Source organism: Heliangelus exortis, chromosome 1 (genome assembly GCF_036169615.1).
Source record: "Heliangelus exortis chromosome 1, bHelExo1.hap1, whole genome shotgun sequence".
NCBI lineage: Eukaryota > Metazoa > Chordata > Aves > Apodiformes > Trochilidae > Heliangelus > Heliangelus exortis.
In genome coordinates, this window is record NC_092422.1 from 30,823,193 (window position 1) to 30,840,045 (window position 16,853).

General features: G+C 42.1%; 1 protein-coding gene across 2 annotated transcripts in view; it reads left to right on the forward strand.

Annotated features, from left to right (window-relative positions):
- The first annotated feature begins 1,021 nt into the window (after positions 1–1,021).
- The window catches only part of VWA8 (von Willebrand factor A domain containing 8), a 178,854-nt gene continuing 163,022 nt past the window's right edge, over positions 1,022–16,853 (forward strand). The window contains exons 1-2 of one of the 2 annotated variants that reach the window (XM_071740230.1): positions 1,022–1,334; positions 9,568–9,645. In XM_071740230.1, coding sequence (XP_071596331.1) covers positions 1,124–1,334; positions 9,568–9,645 — 289 coding nt within the window. In that variant the 5' untranslated portion in view covers positions 1,022–1,123. Of the gene's footprint in view, positions 1,583–9,567; positions 9,646–16,853 lie in introns of both variants that reach the window. The other variant, XM_071740222.1, reaches the window with a different exon arrangement.

Sequence of the window (16,853 nt, forward strand, 5' to 3'; positions counted from 1 at the left end):
GTAGAGAGTGATGAGGTCTCCTCTGAGCCTCCTCTTCTCCAGGCTGAACAGCCCCAGCTCCCTCAGCCTCTCCTCATAGGATCTGTGCTCGAGTCCCTTCACCAGCCTGGTTGCCCTCCTTTGGACCTGCTCCAGGACCTCAATCTCCTTCCTGAACTGAGGGGCCCAGAACTGGACACAGGACTCCAGGTGTGGCCTCACCAGCGCTGAGTACAGGGGCAGAATCACTTCCTTGGACCTGCTGGCCATGCTGTTCCTGATACAGGCCAGGATGCCATTGGCCTTCTTGGCTACCTGGGCACACTGCTGGCTCATGTTCAGCTTCCTGTCAATCCAATGTGTGAATGTTCAGCTTCCTGTCAATCTATGTGTGAATCGATGCTTAGCGTACTCTGTAGCAGTTCTCCTGTGGGATAACTGATGCTGAAAACATGCAAGAAATGGGAGGTTTACTGAAGAAAAAAAACCTCCTACCCCAGGGGCACTGAGACATTTAAAAACTGGTGGTAGAGGCAGTGACTTGACTCTGGTTCTACCTTCTGCTAAGCTCCTTCATCACTGTTTTACTGGTGCTCAGCTCCAACCCTCAACTAGGTTTTCCTTAGCATGACAGCTTCAGCCCTTCACAAATTAATTCTAAAATTTACTCCCAAGCTCTTCCATAGATACAAGAGCACTAAACAGTAGTTGAAACGGGGCAGTTTCCAAATGTTTCCATGGATCACCTTTTACAGAAATCACACCTATTCCTATTTTGCACATGCATGTGCAAAACATCACTCGAGTAATTAGGTCCGAATTCCTCCTGAGGTATAAAATAACCCCAAGACACAGGTGAGGGGTGGCACAAGGCCCCACGAATTCAGCGGGATTTAAGAAATCGGAGGTAAGAAACAGCGCAGTGAATTTACCTCAGACACCGCTGCCCATACCCTGCTTTCCAGGGCGTTTTAAACGTTTCCAGCTATGGAGTTCAATCTCTTTTCTTAAAAAACAAAACAAAACAAAAATCACGTCGTCCTCGGAGCTGACGTCCCAACTCTCCCGACTGGACACACGGCCGGTATCGGACACACGGCCGGTATCGGGCCCTCCGCCGGGCCGCCCGCCATCGCCTCTCCCTATGACCGCGCCGCTCCGACCCGAGAGGGCCGAGGACTCCCCTCGCCGCTGCATCCCCCTCCAGCCAGGTCTTCCCCTCACTCCCTCCGACACAAATGGGGCCGAGAGGACCCCTCCACCGCCCGTCCCCACGCACCTCGGCGGCACACGCAGGGCCGGCCCGCAGCCGCCGTACCCGCCCCGGCCGCCGGTCGGCCCGGCGCTAGTTTCCGGTGGGACTTTGTGCCTCGGCGTTTCCCTTCCCCTGCTTGGCTCGGCCCAGCCCAGCCCGGCCCGGCGGCGGTATCGGTACCGGCAGCGGTCTCTCCGCGGCCTATGCAGTCTCGGGTGTTGTGCCTGGGCGGCGGGCCCGGGGGCCCCGCTGCGCGCAGGGTCCGCCTGATCCTGCGGCAGGTGCTGGGCGGGGGTCCGGCCGCGGCGCGTTCCGGCCGCCTGGAGGTCAGGGCGCTGCACAGCTCAGGTAACGACCCATGGACCCCGGGATGGCCGGACCGGGTCTCCCGACAGCCTCCCCCCTGCCTTCCCTCGCTGCTCAGGCCCTGACACCGCGCCTGCTCAGCTTGGCAGCCCGGCCCCTCTCTCAGCCAGGCGGCCCGGGCCCGGCCTGCAGGCAGGCTGACACTGCTGGTTTAGGCGGGTTAGCCCTGCTGGTTTGGGCAGGTTAGTCCTGCTGGTTTGGGCGGGTTAACGCCGCTGGTTTGGGCAGGTTAGCATCGCTAGCTTGGGCAGGTTAGTGCAGCTGGTTTGGGCAGGTTAATGCAGCTGGTTTGGGCAGGTTAGCATCGTTAGCTTGGGCAGGTTAGCGCTGGTGGTTTGGGCAGGCTAGTGCTGCTGGTTTGGGCAGGTTAATGCTGGTGGTTTGGGCAGGTTAGCACTGCTGGTTTGGGTAAGTTAGCGCCGCTGGTTTGGGCAGGTTAGTCCTGCTGGTTTGGGCAGGTTAGTCCTGCTGGTTTGGGCAGGTTAGTGCTGCTGGTTTGGTCTGTTTGCAGCAGTAGTCCCTGCGCCTTCTCATGCTCCTGAGTATGAGGCAAGGGCAGAGTTCAGGCCCAGCCTTTTAGGGACGCTCTCCATAGTTCCCCTTTCCAAATGTTTGTCACCCACAATGAGCAGCCCCTCAGCCTGTGCCCCTGGGAGCTGAACCGAGCGCCTCCTCCCCCTTTGGCGATGCTTTCCCTTTCTGCACCGCAGGGCTCTGTCCTTCGGCTAAGGCAAAGCTGCATCCATGTCAGGGGTTGCCAGGGCTGTGGTGTGTTCCGGTGTGCCTGCAGCCTTCAGTGATGAGAGAAGGGGTTGACCTTGAGCTTGCATGTGCTGGGAAGGTTGACCTGAGCTACCCTGGAGTGTCCTCTGGTGACCTCTGAGACAGATGACAGGCCTGTGCTGAGCAGAAGTGTTGTCTGGAAACAGTGACATATGCCTGGGGTAGCTGGCACTTTTCTGGATGAATGCCAAAACCAACAAAGCTGCTAAATACAGAGCAAAGGATAAGCAGCTGTAAAGTAGGGAGGTAGAATGACCCCAAGTGAGTCTCATGGTGGGATACTCACTAAGGCTTTAATTACATCCCTCTAATACCATTTATCTCTTTTTAAATTATTATTATTTTTTAATCTGTTTATCAGTTGACCAGTCCATTTTTTAAAATATGCATTTGGTTTCTCATACATTTTCCGGGACAAAAGGCTTGGAGGAATTGATAACCATAAAATTCCTTCAAGAATTTTTGAAAGGAAGTTGTTACTTAGGAAAAGTACTAAAAAACCCTGGAGTTATTTACCTTAACACAAGTAGGAATAAAAGTGAACAAGTTAATGTGTGAAACAAGCATTTGAAGAAGAGGGTAACTGATCACTTTTCAGCCCTTGGTTGGGATGAGTAATCTTTAGAACAAGAAGAAATCTGGCAAAATGAAATGGTTGCAAATGCAGTATTACTAAAAATACTTCATAATTTCCATGTGCTATGGAATGTAACTGAGTGTAACAGCAATATTAATGAATACACTGTATATGAATTATCGAGTATTCCCAGTTACAATCAATAATTGTAATAGTTTTGTCAGAAGGATTTAAATCTCAAAGCTCTAGGGAATCTTGTGGCATATTAAAGGCACATTAAGAGATAATACTCGTGCTGTTTGTACTCCCAGCACCCGAAACATCTTATTCATTTTAGTGCTTTTTGTGCTCCTGTGATTTTGGGACCTTTATATTATGAATATTAATTAGTTTTTATGTGTGGTGTTTGAGGTTTTGTAATTAATTTTATTTTAAAGATGACTGCCTGTCCGTCTGCAGGCTCTGTCAATCCTTTGAGGTTACAGAAGTTACAGAGAGGTGGTCTGAAATTTTCTGTGCAATATGTGATTTTGCTATTTCTATGCAGCTGCTGTAATTACAAGTCATGTTCTAAACAGTGTTGAGGCCGCCCATCTCTCCCCTACTGATAAAGTAAATACTTCTGAAAAGGCTGAAAGCTTTTAGCAGTCAAGCAAACAGCAAATTGTTGTCTACCCAGTAATTTGGATCTAGCATCCCTGCCAGATTGGATTTACTGACTGTGATGGTGCCTTTTAAGTGTAAGGGAGAAACTGTTGCCTGATTTTGGCCTGTTAGGTGTGAAGGAGCCAGGTTTAGCTTTTCAGCTAATTTTTTTTGCACTTTGTAGTGCAAAATGTGGCTTTGCTGGTGCACTGGAGGCTGTGGAGGAATTGCTGTAGCTATTAAGTGGGACACTTAAGCAGTCTCAAAGTGAAAGACTCCTTGACTGATAAAAATATCTATGAAGGGTTTGAGTTTGCACAGCTCATTTAATGAAGGGAACTTAATTTATAGTAAAAAAAGCATTGTGGAAGCATGACTATCAGATGAGTTTTTTGTGCAGGTTTTGAGTTTCCTTCCAAAAGACTGAAAAGCATCAAGATTTTGTGGACTGCAGAGTTATTAGTGGTTGAAACACTATGAGCTGAACAAAGTGAAGTTATACATAGTTCAGTTTCCTGGAGTTTAATTATTTGCATCTATCTGTATGTAATATGAAACTTCTGAAAAAAATCGAATGGAATACAAAATACCAGAGATGCTTTAAGGAGTGGGTGGGAGCAAACGCTGAATTTGGTGTAAACTGAAGAGCTGGAAAAGTAAAAATCATCACCATTTAGAAAGTACAGGCAAAGGAAGTCTCTGCTGCTCATGGTTTATAAAACAACTTACACATTGTCACTTGTGTGTACCAAATACATCAGCTTCATTTGCTGTTTTCTGCAGCTCTGCCTGCCTGGGTTCACTTCCTTGGCTTTCCAAAACTTTGTCAACCCCAGTTGCTAACCCAACCTGTGTTTAAAAAATCTCAGTAATAAGTAGATTATTAACTGCTGAGGATAACACAGCCAGCTGTGAAAACTGTATCAGACTTCAGAATCATGTGATATTTATCATCAGTGTGCAAGGTCTAAGTGACTGTAATAAAAATGTGTAATTTGAAAGGAGTCTACGAATTTGACCATGTACTTAGGAGGAGTTTTAGTGGTTTTTGGTTTTTTTATTATGTCTGTTGGTGTCCGAAGAGTATAAAACTGGTGGATGATGGCTGCAAATGCTTTCCAGCATGTTTCCTACTTTTGACTTTACCCGTGTCATTATCCTGTTGAAGGTCACATGTTGGCATGAAGAGTGGTTCCAGCAATATTTTTTTCACTACCTGTTTAAGATACTTCATTTCATTCTTCTCTTAACATTCCTGCTATTGTTCATTGTCTCCATAGTTGTACTTCCAGGGCTTCATGATGGCAACCAGAATTATTCCAGTGATTTGGTTTGTGGGAAGGCCTTAGGAGCAGTTGTGTAAGCATCCAACTGCTTCAGTCAACAGCAGCTGTCATGCTGTACCTCCACCTCATCTGTATGTGAAGGCAGTGATGGTCAAGGGGCAAACCTCGTGAGTGCAGGGAATGGGTTTCTGACCCCCATATTCCTGTGTCTGGGCAGCTGCCAGTGCCAAAATAAGTTGCATAATAGGTTACAGCATTTCCCAGCGACTGTGTATAATGTTTGCAGCCATAAAGATGGAAAATTAGTGCTGGTATGAAATTAAAACATTAAGGAAGTAGTGGAGAGAGAGAGGACTCCTTTTTCCAAATCCTGGAAAGTGTAATTTCTATTTCTTCTAAATAAGTTGACTCTTCAAGGATGAGGGCTGACACTCTCTTCTGTGCCCTTATGGCAATGTACTGGGTAGATATAATGTGTTTTCTTTCATTCCTTTACTTCACATAAGAATGAAATTGAGACCTGGAAATATACATTTGAGTAGAATATAGATTTTTAACTTTAATAGGTTTAGCCTTATCACACAGAAATTAATATTAGCAGACCTTAGCACCTTGACAGTCCTAATATGCTCTTGCTGTTATTGGCTCTTGAGACCAGATGGATGGTCTGTGTACAAGTGAATGTGTAATATATTAAAATGACCATTGAAGTGTGTTAATCTCACATAAATTCAGAATGGAGAAGGCCAAAAGGTAATAATTTCAGCCAACTAAGACCTCAGCATTCCTTTATCTTCATTGTAGTATCTAATAAGATGCCTGATAATATAAAGATTTACATGAGATTGAAACCGTTTCTGTTGTGTGCTCAAAAATGCAAACACATGTACAGATCTGTAAAGGGTGTTTTCATTCAGTGTAGGAATTCTTTATTTAAAAATAACCCTTTAAATTTATTCATTTCCTTCTCTTTTCTGAATGTGTCATTTCACCAGAAAAATCGTGAGTAGAAGAAATAAAAGTTTTTGCTGCTTCTGAAGTTCTGAAATTGTAGTTGAGACAGAGCCTGTTTTTCTTCAGATATGACCAGTGTTGCTGTAAATAATTTAAACAGCAATGGCTTTTTCTTCTCAGGATACAGGGAAAAATAATAGCATTAGGGAACAGCCTTCTCTTGGGAGGGTAAGAGGAGGGGATGGGTAGTTGGTGTGGTATAAGCTTTTAAACAGAAGACGGATCTAATGTGCCAAGTGCACCACAGAGCTGCACCTTCAAGAAGCAGCAGCAGCAGCATTTTACTGAGCAGGCTGCTGTCAGTTCCTTGCCAGATGGTGAGCCATTGGGAAACAGCTGTCTGGGATGACATCTCTGTTCAAAGAGTTTGGAAATGAAATGGAAATGGAGTAACCAAACCTGAGATTTTAAACAAGTACAGAGGCAACAAGTGAGACTAGAAAATACAGTCCAGGTGGAAGTGTGGAAGTGGGCTAATAACCCCTGTGCTCGTTTAGCTAGGAAAATAGACTCTGCTGCTTTAGTTTATTGTTACATAAAGTTCTGTTAAACACTTCTAGTATTTTTGATTTTTGGACAGATGCAAGCTGGGGGCAACATCTGTCTCCAGGCAGCAACAAACCTCTGAAAAGCTAAATACCCCCTGACTATATGCTAGGGATTTCAAGTTCTGATCTGTCTCCATGTCCTGTGTATAGTTCCCTCCCAGCCCATTTTTCATTAAGTTTGTAGAGTCCATTAATGGCTGGAATATTTGTAGAATTTTTCTATATGATTAGATATGTAGATCAAGGGTTGCCAGGTTATGGACTTACTACCGATAAGAGGTGCAGTTTCCATTTTTCTTCTACACCAAACTCCACTGTGGGTTTTTTTTGAGGGGGCAGTATAGGAAAGCAAGTGAGGCTTTCCAGTACTGTACCAATTCAGTAGGTAATTACAAAATTCTCTCCTGCAGATGATACCATCATTCCAGTGTATGGAAGAAGTCTGACACGTTGTTGTTTCAGCATCTCCCTGCTGTGTTTTGGAAGACTGTATGTGCGTGTGTCCTGCTTGAGAGTGTTTACAACTTGTGCTGAGGTGATTTAAGCTAGGAGCTAATTAGTCATATGTTCTTGCCTCCTTACATGTTGGCTGAGGAATGGTGAGAAAATAAACTGACACTAATTTCCCAGGGATATATCAGGCAACCTGCTCTTTTTAGGATGCTAAAATTCTTCATAGCTGAGATAATGAGAAAGATGTCAACTTCTGCAGGAAGCAAAATATGGATATAAGGATATGTTCATCAACTTGGAGACATTTTGGTCAATGACTGAAGCTGGAGCATAAGAGAGTGAAAGGGAGATGATGCTTAGGCAGTAAACTAGTTTTACTTCAAAACTTTGGGAAGTGAGCAAAACCATGGGAGGTCTAAAGCCTAGAGTTTATTCCCTGCAGTGGTTTTGTTTGTTGTCCAGTGAGTCTTTGACATAATATAACAGCTCCCAGAATGGGCACCAACCCCCCTGTTGTGGGACTTTCTTTTTGAGTGAGTTTGAATGCTTCAGGCTAAAGAGAGCACAGTACGTTTAGGTGCATTTGAGCTGCAGACTCAGTGCATTTAATTCAATGAAATGAATTAATGTCCAGTGTTGGACTTGATGATCTCAGAGGTCCTTTCCAACCTGGCTGATTCTGTTGTTCTGGGAAATTAATTAAGGGCCAGGAATGAGCTAAATCCCTAGACCTCTGCCTAGTCATTAGCTTAGCCCCAGCTCTGTTTGGGACCATTCCACTTCTTGGCTTCTGTACAGATCTGCCAGAGAAGTGTGCTTAGTTGTACCAGGGACAGTGGGAACTGCTTGGTGCTGCTTCCCCTTAGAACCAGGAATGAACCCTTGGCCACCTTTTATTTGGCAGTGCTGCTGCTCCCTAAGTTGCCCCCTTTCTGGCATGCCATTGCCACAGTACTGTTGCATAAAATGCAGTAAGAACCACCAGCTTACTGCCTTCTACCAATATTTTAGGGAAAAAAAAAGATCTGATTGTTTTGTCTTCTGGAGCAACACAGACCCCGGTGCAGGGATGTATGTCAGGCTGTGAATCTCAGTCTCAGCATGGTTGTTAAGCCCTTAAATTTGGGAGAAAATCAGCTACAATCCCTTCTTTGCTGCATCCTGTTTATTGCTGTAGGTGATTCTCCTCTCACTGTTTTAAATGTAGTTCTAATGTGTAACCTTTCCCAGGGAAAAGTGAGTCCTGTCAGAACCTGGGGACTCTCAGTCTTGCGAGATGAGCACTAACACCTGGATTTGGTGGAAGAGAACTACATTTGCTTGCAAAACTAGAGTCATTGCTGACTGAAAGTGCTACTGGATGTATGGGTGAAGTTTTAGTTGCCTCTTTTAATAGGACAAGCTTGCTCTTTGGCATCTCCCTCTCTGTTTTCCACCAATGTCTGAATTCTGTGATTCTTTAAGTGGTGCTTGAGATAGGCAGCCACAGTCTGGGTCCTGTTAAATGGAGTAGGACAAGATGCAGATCTACAAAAGGAATTTCAGCATTGGATCTTTTCTGTGGGCTGTGTTCTGAGAAAAGCACAGGCACAAGAACCGGTTCCAAAACCTGGCCTCAGTTCATGGAAAGGCAGTGTCACCAGAGTCCTGTGGCAAAACCACACCCCCATGCAGCAGTCTTACTCCAGTAATCCTCTCCATCCTCACACATGCACTGCAATTGTCTGTTGGGCAGTGAAGGTGGTGTTATCTTCAGAAACAGTAATGGAAAAAATATCTTTACTAGAATCATCTTAGTTTCATGGTCTTAATACTTAAGTACTCATTTGCATGGCCAGATGGTCTCTTGAAAAAATAAAACCAGGCTGTAGGTCATTTTCTTGGCTTCACAGGTTTTTGGGTGTTGTGCTGTTTTTCTGTGTGACCAACATCTTCTCGGTGCTCACCCATTTCCTGGCTCTGAACTAGATTTCACTTCTGATTTCCACAACAAAGTGCACAAGGCATGCCCTGAAATCTAAATCAAGCCTGTGGTTGCAGAAAGACAGATAAGACGTGCAAGTACTTGTAAGAGACAGTAAATAAAAGAGTCAGGTGCTTTAGTTCTGGTGAAATCCAGAGCAAGAAGTGCTTGAGACCTCACGAGCCTGAGAAAGGTGCCAGGTTCTGCAACCATACACACAGAGCATGCAGAAGTTTTGGTTGCCTCTTTTAATAGGACAAGCTTCATTTTGTACCTCTTACAGGTGTTGTTTCAGGTTACTTTGAAAATTCAGGAAAATCATCACCCCTGAAATGTTCCTCACTGCTAGTTCTGCAGACAAATAGGCTGTAGTCTTAATTCCATACATCAACAAGGATAACTGGAATGAGGTTGTACAGGGAGCTTGAATTCCATAGCTCCCAACAAACTAAGTTGTGGTTATAACAACAGCAAAAAAAAGAAAAAAAGTAAAGGAATAATAATTAAGCATAAATTGTCCTAGTACCTGATCTATCAAAAGGCAGCATAGCCTAATTAGTAAGCTAAATAGTTCTCAGCACACTGGAGACTGCTTTGTAAGGACACAGTCAGCAGCAGGCCTGTGATTTAAACTTTAATATAAGGACATGAAACACTTGAAATGTATCTGGGAATTAAAAGGCTTTTCTCTTTTCTAGGTGATACTGTCACTATTGGAGATGTATCTCTTAAACTCAAAACACCGAAGAACCCAGAACTTGTTCCACAGAACTACAGTAAGAATCTGCTTTCCTTTTGAATTAGTTTCAAGGTTTTATTTAAAAAAAATATTCTCTCAAGTCATCCCACTGACATTACTTAAGTTATATAAGAAATGCCTTTTGGAAAAACAAGCAATTTGGGGAAGGTTGTCTTTGAAGAGTTCTTTATTGTATCTCTGGTTCAGCTGTTTGTATAGAAATCTCTGAATTCTGAGTGTAACTTGTCCCATTGGTGAGTGGAACAGTAAAAGGTTCATTTGTGTCTAAATATTTTTTTCAAAAGGGGTCTCATTCAGCTTTTACTTTTAAAATAATACAGTAATCTGAAATTATTTGGTTTTAAAACTGTGGCAGTTTAAAATTATTACTCAGTTGCAATAAGGTTATATGTCCTAGGAGTTTTCTGCTGTCTGGCAGATGTATGGTGTTTGTTTACTGTGGTGTTTATTATTCCCAGATTGTCACATTATTGTTGTCAGTGAACACGCAGACCTTTGCAATCAAGCTAATGACAATTCAGTTGCATAGTGAGAAAAGATGCCATTAAATACTTAACAAAAGACACAGCTAATTATGCATGTTAGCAATGCATATACATTTACTTAAAAGTAATTCACATTACATTTTGATACCTTATTAAAAGCCATAAATTTGCAGCCATCTGTACTTCCTACTCATGTGTTGAGAGTACATGCTTCTTGAGCTTTTCCTTTTGAACCACAGATCAGCAAGTGAATCATGTTTTCATTGTGGCATTTCCTAGGTCAGTACAGGCCAACAGTTTCTGAGGATCCAGGATGATCAGTGGCCATTTATTCAGCACATGTGCTGGATGTCCAAAGTTTAATAAATATCCACCAACAACTGCTTTTTTTTTTTTTTTTTTTTTTTTTTCCTAACCAGATAAATTTTCAGACCCAAACCAATCACACGTGGGATTCCAAATGGGTTTGTAAGTCTTACACTATACTTAGATGGGGCCAAAGATTGAGAATACCCAGTGACTGTCATTGCTGGGCTTGCAAGGTTCTGTAGCTGGAAACCATGTGTAGTCGTTCACTTGAAGTGAATTTATGTCTGAGCATGTCTCAGTTCATTCCATGACATTTTCAAACAGACACCAAGAAAAGTGCTGGAGCACAGGGATTTTTGGATGGCATTGATAACAGCAACAATTAACTTGCTATTGCACAGCTGGCAGATGGCAGATAAGTGCTGGGGAAGGGATACTGAGGGCAAAGGGAATGTTAACGTGTACAGGGAGTGCTGCTAGAACAGTATCAGAAAGGGCAGGAGCTGCTGTTTCACACCTTCAGGTTTATATTGTGATCTTAGGCAGCAGGACTTCAGTTTATCAGACAGCCTTGAGGTGGCCCTGCTTGACAGGAGTGTTGGACTAGATGACATCCAGTGGTCCCTTCCAACCTCAACCAGTCTGTGTTTCTGTGATTCTTGATTTTGTAGTTACTGTGGGATATGGACCTGTGTTAGGATTAACATGTTTACATTACATTCTTAACTCTAGCCTAACATGCAACATTTTTTTTCTGAAATGTTTATCCTTCCAGAACTGTAGCAAGAATATAGAATCATAGAATTGTTTGGGTTGGAAGGGACCTTTAGAGGTCTTCTGGAGATATTCAGAACTCGTCTGGATGCAGTCCTGTGTAATGTACTTTAAGTGATCCTGCTTTAGTGGGAGAGCTGAACTACAGCATCTCTAGAGGTCCCTTCCTACTCTGACAATGCTGTAATTCCGTGACCTAGTCCAACCCCCTTTTGCAATGAGCAGGAACACCTTAAATCAGATTAGATGCCTCAGAGAGCAGTATAGAGAGGAAGATTTTGTTTGCTTTCAGTCTTGCACTAGTGTGAAGTCTGCCAGTAGTCTGGCAGGCCAGGTGGCTGAACTGCATCTGGACTGTAGGCTGCTTAATTCCCATTTCCCAGTGAGCTTTGCACTGTGATGCTTTCCTGCCAGGTGATCCAAGGTACCAAAGATCTCCAATGCTCTGTGTCAGCCCTTGTTGTTACAGGGTAGCCCATGAAGAAAGGGCTTCTGTTTCAGACTCTAATGACACTTCTCATATCGTGATAATTCCCTGGGAGTGCAGCCTAACACTTGAGAAGTGCTGCTCTGTATTATTGGTTTTTATAGCTTCTTAACTGATAGATTTTTGCTTTCATAATTTATTTTGTATGCCTGTTTTCTGATTTGCATCATGAAGTAAGGGCATCAGTTGTCTATGTCAATGACTAATGTGATCTGTTTCACACCTTTCTATTTCTTGTAGATTGTTTTGCTTTCTGGTTTTCTGTGCTATACCAAATGTTTTAATTTTATAAATGCCTCCTTCCTTTCCACTCTTCACACCGTGCCAGTCACTGTTAAAAGTTTTGGTCAATCTGTGCTTTTCAGTAAGATAAATGTTAGCTCCAACTTGCTTCAACAGCATGTCTTTCAGTTCTTTGAACTGGGAAGGTAGAAGAATTGAGAAAACATTTGGTAGAATCAATCAGATTTTTCTAGGTAATGATTTTAAGAAGGAAATAGAGGTTAACAACTAGTCTGATAGCAAAACAGTTATTAAATATGGAATCATAGAATGGTTTGGGTTGGGAGGGACCTTAAAGATCGTGTAGTTCCAACTGCCAGGAGCAGAGACACCTCCCACTAGACCAGGTTTCTCAGAGCACCATCCTAACTGGCCTTGAACACTTTCAGGGAGGGGGCAACCACATCTCCTCTGGACAGCCTCTGCCAGTGTCTCACCACCCTCACAGGAAGGAATTTCTTCTATACCCAATCTAAGTCCACCCTCATTGAACAAGCTGCACTATCAGTACATGCTTGGGGATGAGGTTTTAGAAAGCAGCCCTGCAGAAAAGGACTTGGGGATGCTGGTGGACAAAAAGCTGGATAATGAGCCAGCAGTGTGTGGCTGCAGCCCAGAAGGCCAATTGCATCCTGTGCTGCATCAAAAGAAGCACGGCCAGCAATCTGAGAGAGGTGATTCTGCCACTTTGCTCCGTAAGATGTCACCTGGAGTATTGCATCCAGCTCTGGAGCCCTCAATACATGGACCTGATGGAGCAGATCCAGAGCAGGGTTATGAAAGTGATCAGGGGGCTGGAACACCTCTCATATAAAGAAAGGCTGAGGGAGATGGGGTTGTTCAGCCTGGAGAAAAGAATGATCCAAGGAGACCTAATAGTGACCTTCCAGTATCTGAAAGGGCCTACAGGGTGTTTGGAGATGGACTGTTTGCAAGGGCCTGCAGTGATAGGATGAGGGGCGATGGTTTGAAATTAGAGAAAAATAGATTTAGATTGGATATTAGAAAAAAATTCTTTACCTTGAGGGCAGTGGAAAAATGGAACAGCTTGCCCAGTTGAGGCCTCATCCCTGGAGATACTCAAGGCCACTAAAAGTCTGCCCAGAGCCTTCTCTTCTCCAGGCTGAACAACCCCAACTCTCTCACCCTGTCTTCATAGGAGAGGTGCAAATCATCTTTGTGGCCTTTCTCTTTCCAAGAGCTCCATGTCCTCCTTAAACTGGGAGCACCAGAACTGGACACAGTACTCCAGGTGGCATCTCAGGAGAGTGGAGCAGGGAGGGAGAATCATCTCTCTCAACCCAGGGCCACCCTTCTATTGATGCTGCCCAGGATATGGTTGGCTTCAAGCAGACATTACCTGCTCATGTTGAGCTTCTCATCAACCAGTACGCTGTTGTTTGTTGTTTTTGTTTTTTTTTTCAATAATCCAAAATGAAGGAGCCTGCTTGGGATACTCTGATTAAGCAGTATTCATGTACTTAGAATAGTATTACTTAAGGTGCAAAATTTTGTTTATACAGCCAAATATTAAATTAGTTAAAATTAAGCTAATTAATTAAATTCGTTAAAATTAAGTGAAATTAATTAATTTAAGTAATATTAAAATTAGTTAAAATTTAAAAACAAATAATTGAAATCTCTTGAGAACAATTTCTTCATATATTTAAATTTAGGAAATTTTTTTACCCCTTAGTGTGTAAGTTCTATGGTTATGTTACTGTGGAGAATAAAGTTATGTTACTTTAGTGAAATTAAGTGGATTATATTGACTTCATGTCAATTATCACCTTTTTCTGAGGCATTTAGACTGTATGTACTTTAACACCTTTTTTCTCTTTTTTGAGGACTGTTTGTTTTGCCTTGTGAATGACTGCTGTAGATACAAGATGTTCTAATGTAAAACAGATTAGTATAAATATGCAATTATGTTAATGTATAAACTGAAATGTTATGTATTTAAAAAAATTATTATGTAACATGTAAATATTATATGTAATTTATTACATTTAAATGACCATGTCATTTACCTGATCTCTTCTAAACTAAGACTAGACATAATTTGGTAATGTACTTAACAGGGAAATACCATTGAAAAGGTCTCAGACATTGTAATGTTTGCAGTGGAGTAAGTACTAAGAGGAGGGAACTGAAGCAGCTGCAGTTCATTTACTAACACAGTGTATGACATGTTTTCTAGCCCAATGTTTGTGTAGCATTTAATGTTTCTGCTTTTTTACTCTGCCCAATAAAAGCCATGTTAAAATGTAGTGATGTTGAAAGTGCGTATCTATAATTTACAGCAAACTTTAAGGAAGTTATAACTTATTCTAAACACAGCATTATTATTCTAGGTTTAAAAATAGCCTTAAAATCTGAAAAAAATGTAACACACTGAGGAATGTGAATGTATTAAGAGCCTACAAAGCTGCACGTTTGTCTTTTTGTCACATAATTGATACCAAAATATTTCATTCTTGTGTTAGCAATTTAAGCTGATTTTTAACTACTTTATTAATCCTTGTTACATTTTGCAGAAATGCATAGATAGGTACTATTGCTTAACTTAGTGTCTTTGCTTTGCAGGTTATATGCTAGGTACCTAGAAAGTTCTATATGAAGTACTCCGTTTTGTGTGTTAATGTAAAATATTAATTTGTTTTGCTCTTGTTGTCAAGTTGCTTTTTCTTGGAAGATGATAATTAAAGGCACATCAATTCTCAATTGTTATTTTTCTTTTTATAAGTGACAAGTAAAAATGAGTCATACACAAGGGAATTTCGTTAATGGGATTTCTATCATATCTGCATCTGACACACTCTAGAAAGAGGGCATTTATTTTTGCATTGCTTGATATTTTATCAGTAAAAATAAAACCTACATTTTTAAAATCTCACCATGCCTGAAAAGCACAGTTGTTTCTTTAATTATACTTTGGACAAACTTTGTACAGCTCTCCATGATAGTTTAGAACTAAGAAGGTGTGTGAGAATACACATTCATTTATTTTTGTGTTGAGTTCATGTCACTGCACTGCTTTCATTAATGGCTTGTGGAAATTTTATTTAAACGACAATGTACATGATATTTCGTGTATTTATTAATCTTGACAAAACAATTCCTAGCATGGCTCTTCCAGGACACTTTGTTCAATGACAGCAAATCCTCATTAAGGCAGGAAAAGGGATGTTCTCTTCCAACATCATGTCAGCTCTGCTGCTCTCTGAAAGTGCAAGTGCCTTTGGGAGTTTGGCTGTAGTTATGTTACAGGCAACTGTGCTGAGCTGTGGAAGATGAATTTCAAAGAGTGTCTGGTTTTGTGCCAGGTGTCCAGAGACTGAGCACCGTCCCCAGTATGTGATCAAAAGTGACCTATGTGTGTTCAAGGGATTAAGTGATAAATCCTGTTAATTTTGTCTGTTGAGATATAAGGAAAAGTAATTATTGTGAGAAATTCAAGGTTTGCGTGTATAATAATGAAATACATTAAAATAAAAATAGCACTAAATGGATTTCTGTGCTTGAAGAGGAATTGATTTAATGATGAGGAAATTGGGGTTATTTCTCTGTAGTAGGCTCAGTGGTGCCAGCAGTTCCTGAGATCAGAATTGCCTTAACAGAAAGATGTCTCTTGCTTCTCCCAGAGTGGTGTGCACTGCATGCTGGAGCAGGGACACGAGAGTGTGTTCAGGTATTGCTCAGAGTATGTTCAGATTTGTGCTGGAATGTGTGCTTGCTTTTCTTTCTGTTAACTTTAAATCTGAGTGTCAGAGTGCAGCAGGCACAGAGACAGGTTGTCTCGGATTCTACACTGCATGGTGACTGTGATTCTGTGCCAACAAAGACTTCTCTCAGTAAGCTTCCTCTTTCCTAGCCTAAGGAAAGATGCCTGCTGTCAGATGGTCATCATTTCAGCAATTTGAGGTTTCATTTGGGCCTGCAACTGATCTGCTACTTTGTTACCACCTAACCCAGCATCGGAAATAGTCAGTTTTTGGTGTGTAGAGTTCTGAATGCTTTGTAGCATTGTCCTTGTTCTTTATACAGAGTGCAGCACAGAAAGAAGTGGGGACATGGAGACCTACAGGGCAGGTCTAGGGGGAGCTCAGGGCATTGTCTGCACTGTTCCTGTGCTACAAAGCTGGGTCAGCTGAATCTAAACCACTTCTGAGATGTTTGTCTTCCTTGTTCTTAAAATGGGATGGTGGCATAGATTCCACAACCTCTCTGCACACTTTGCTGCAGTAATTAATGATTTTTTTTGTGAAAAAAGCTTCTGATACCTCATTTTAATTTTTGGGGGCATACTGTAGGTCCTGAGGTTTGTTCTATCTAACATAATTATGACTTTTTGCTTAACTGTGATTCTTCACTTGCATATTGGAAAGCAGTTGTTATGGTTGTCAGTCATATATTTTCTAGACATTGTGCAAATTTCTTGTGATAACTCTTCCTACTCTTTTGTAGAAGGTCTCAAACTTTTCAGGGCTGGACTGAGCTGCTGTGGTCAGAAGCAGGCACAGTGTGTCCCTCCATTTGGAGTTTGAGTTACAGATCATTGCACTGGCCGTGTATTTCCCTATGAGTTGTACATCCAGCTGAGAACAGTTTCATATATTCCATGTTTATATGTCACTAAGAGAAACTTACCCTTCTGAATCCCATTCAGAGTTCCTTCCAGAAAGCTTTTGGTTTTACGTACTTTTTTAATATTCTTTTCATTTATACTCATGTGGCGAAATATGATTTACCTGTGTAGATCTTATACCTTCCTGTGAAGCAATCAGCTCAGGAAAAATGATAAATGAGTTTACAGTCTCATCCAAGAAGTAACTTCCCCCTTTCTAAGCCCCTGCAAAGACTCATAACTTGTTTCCTTACCACCAC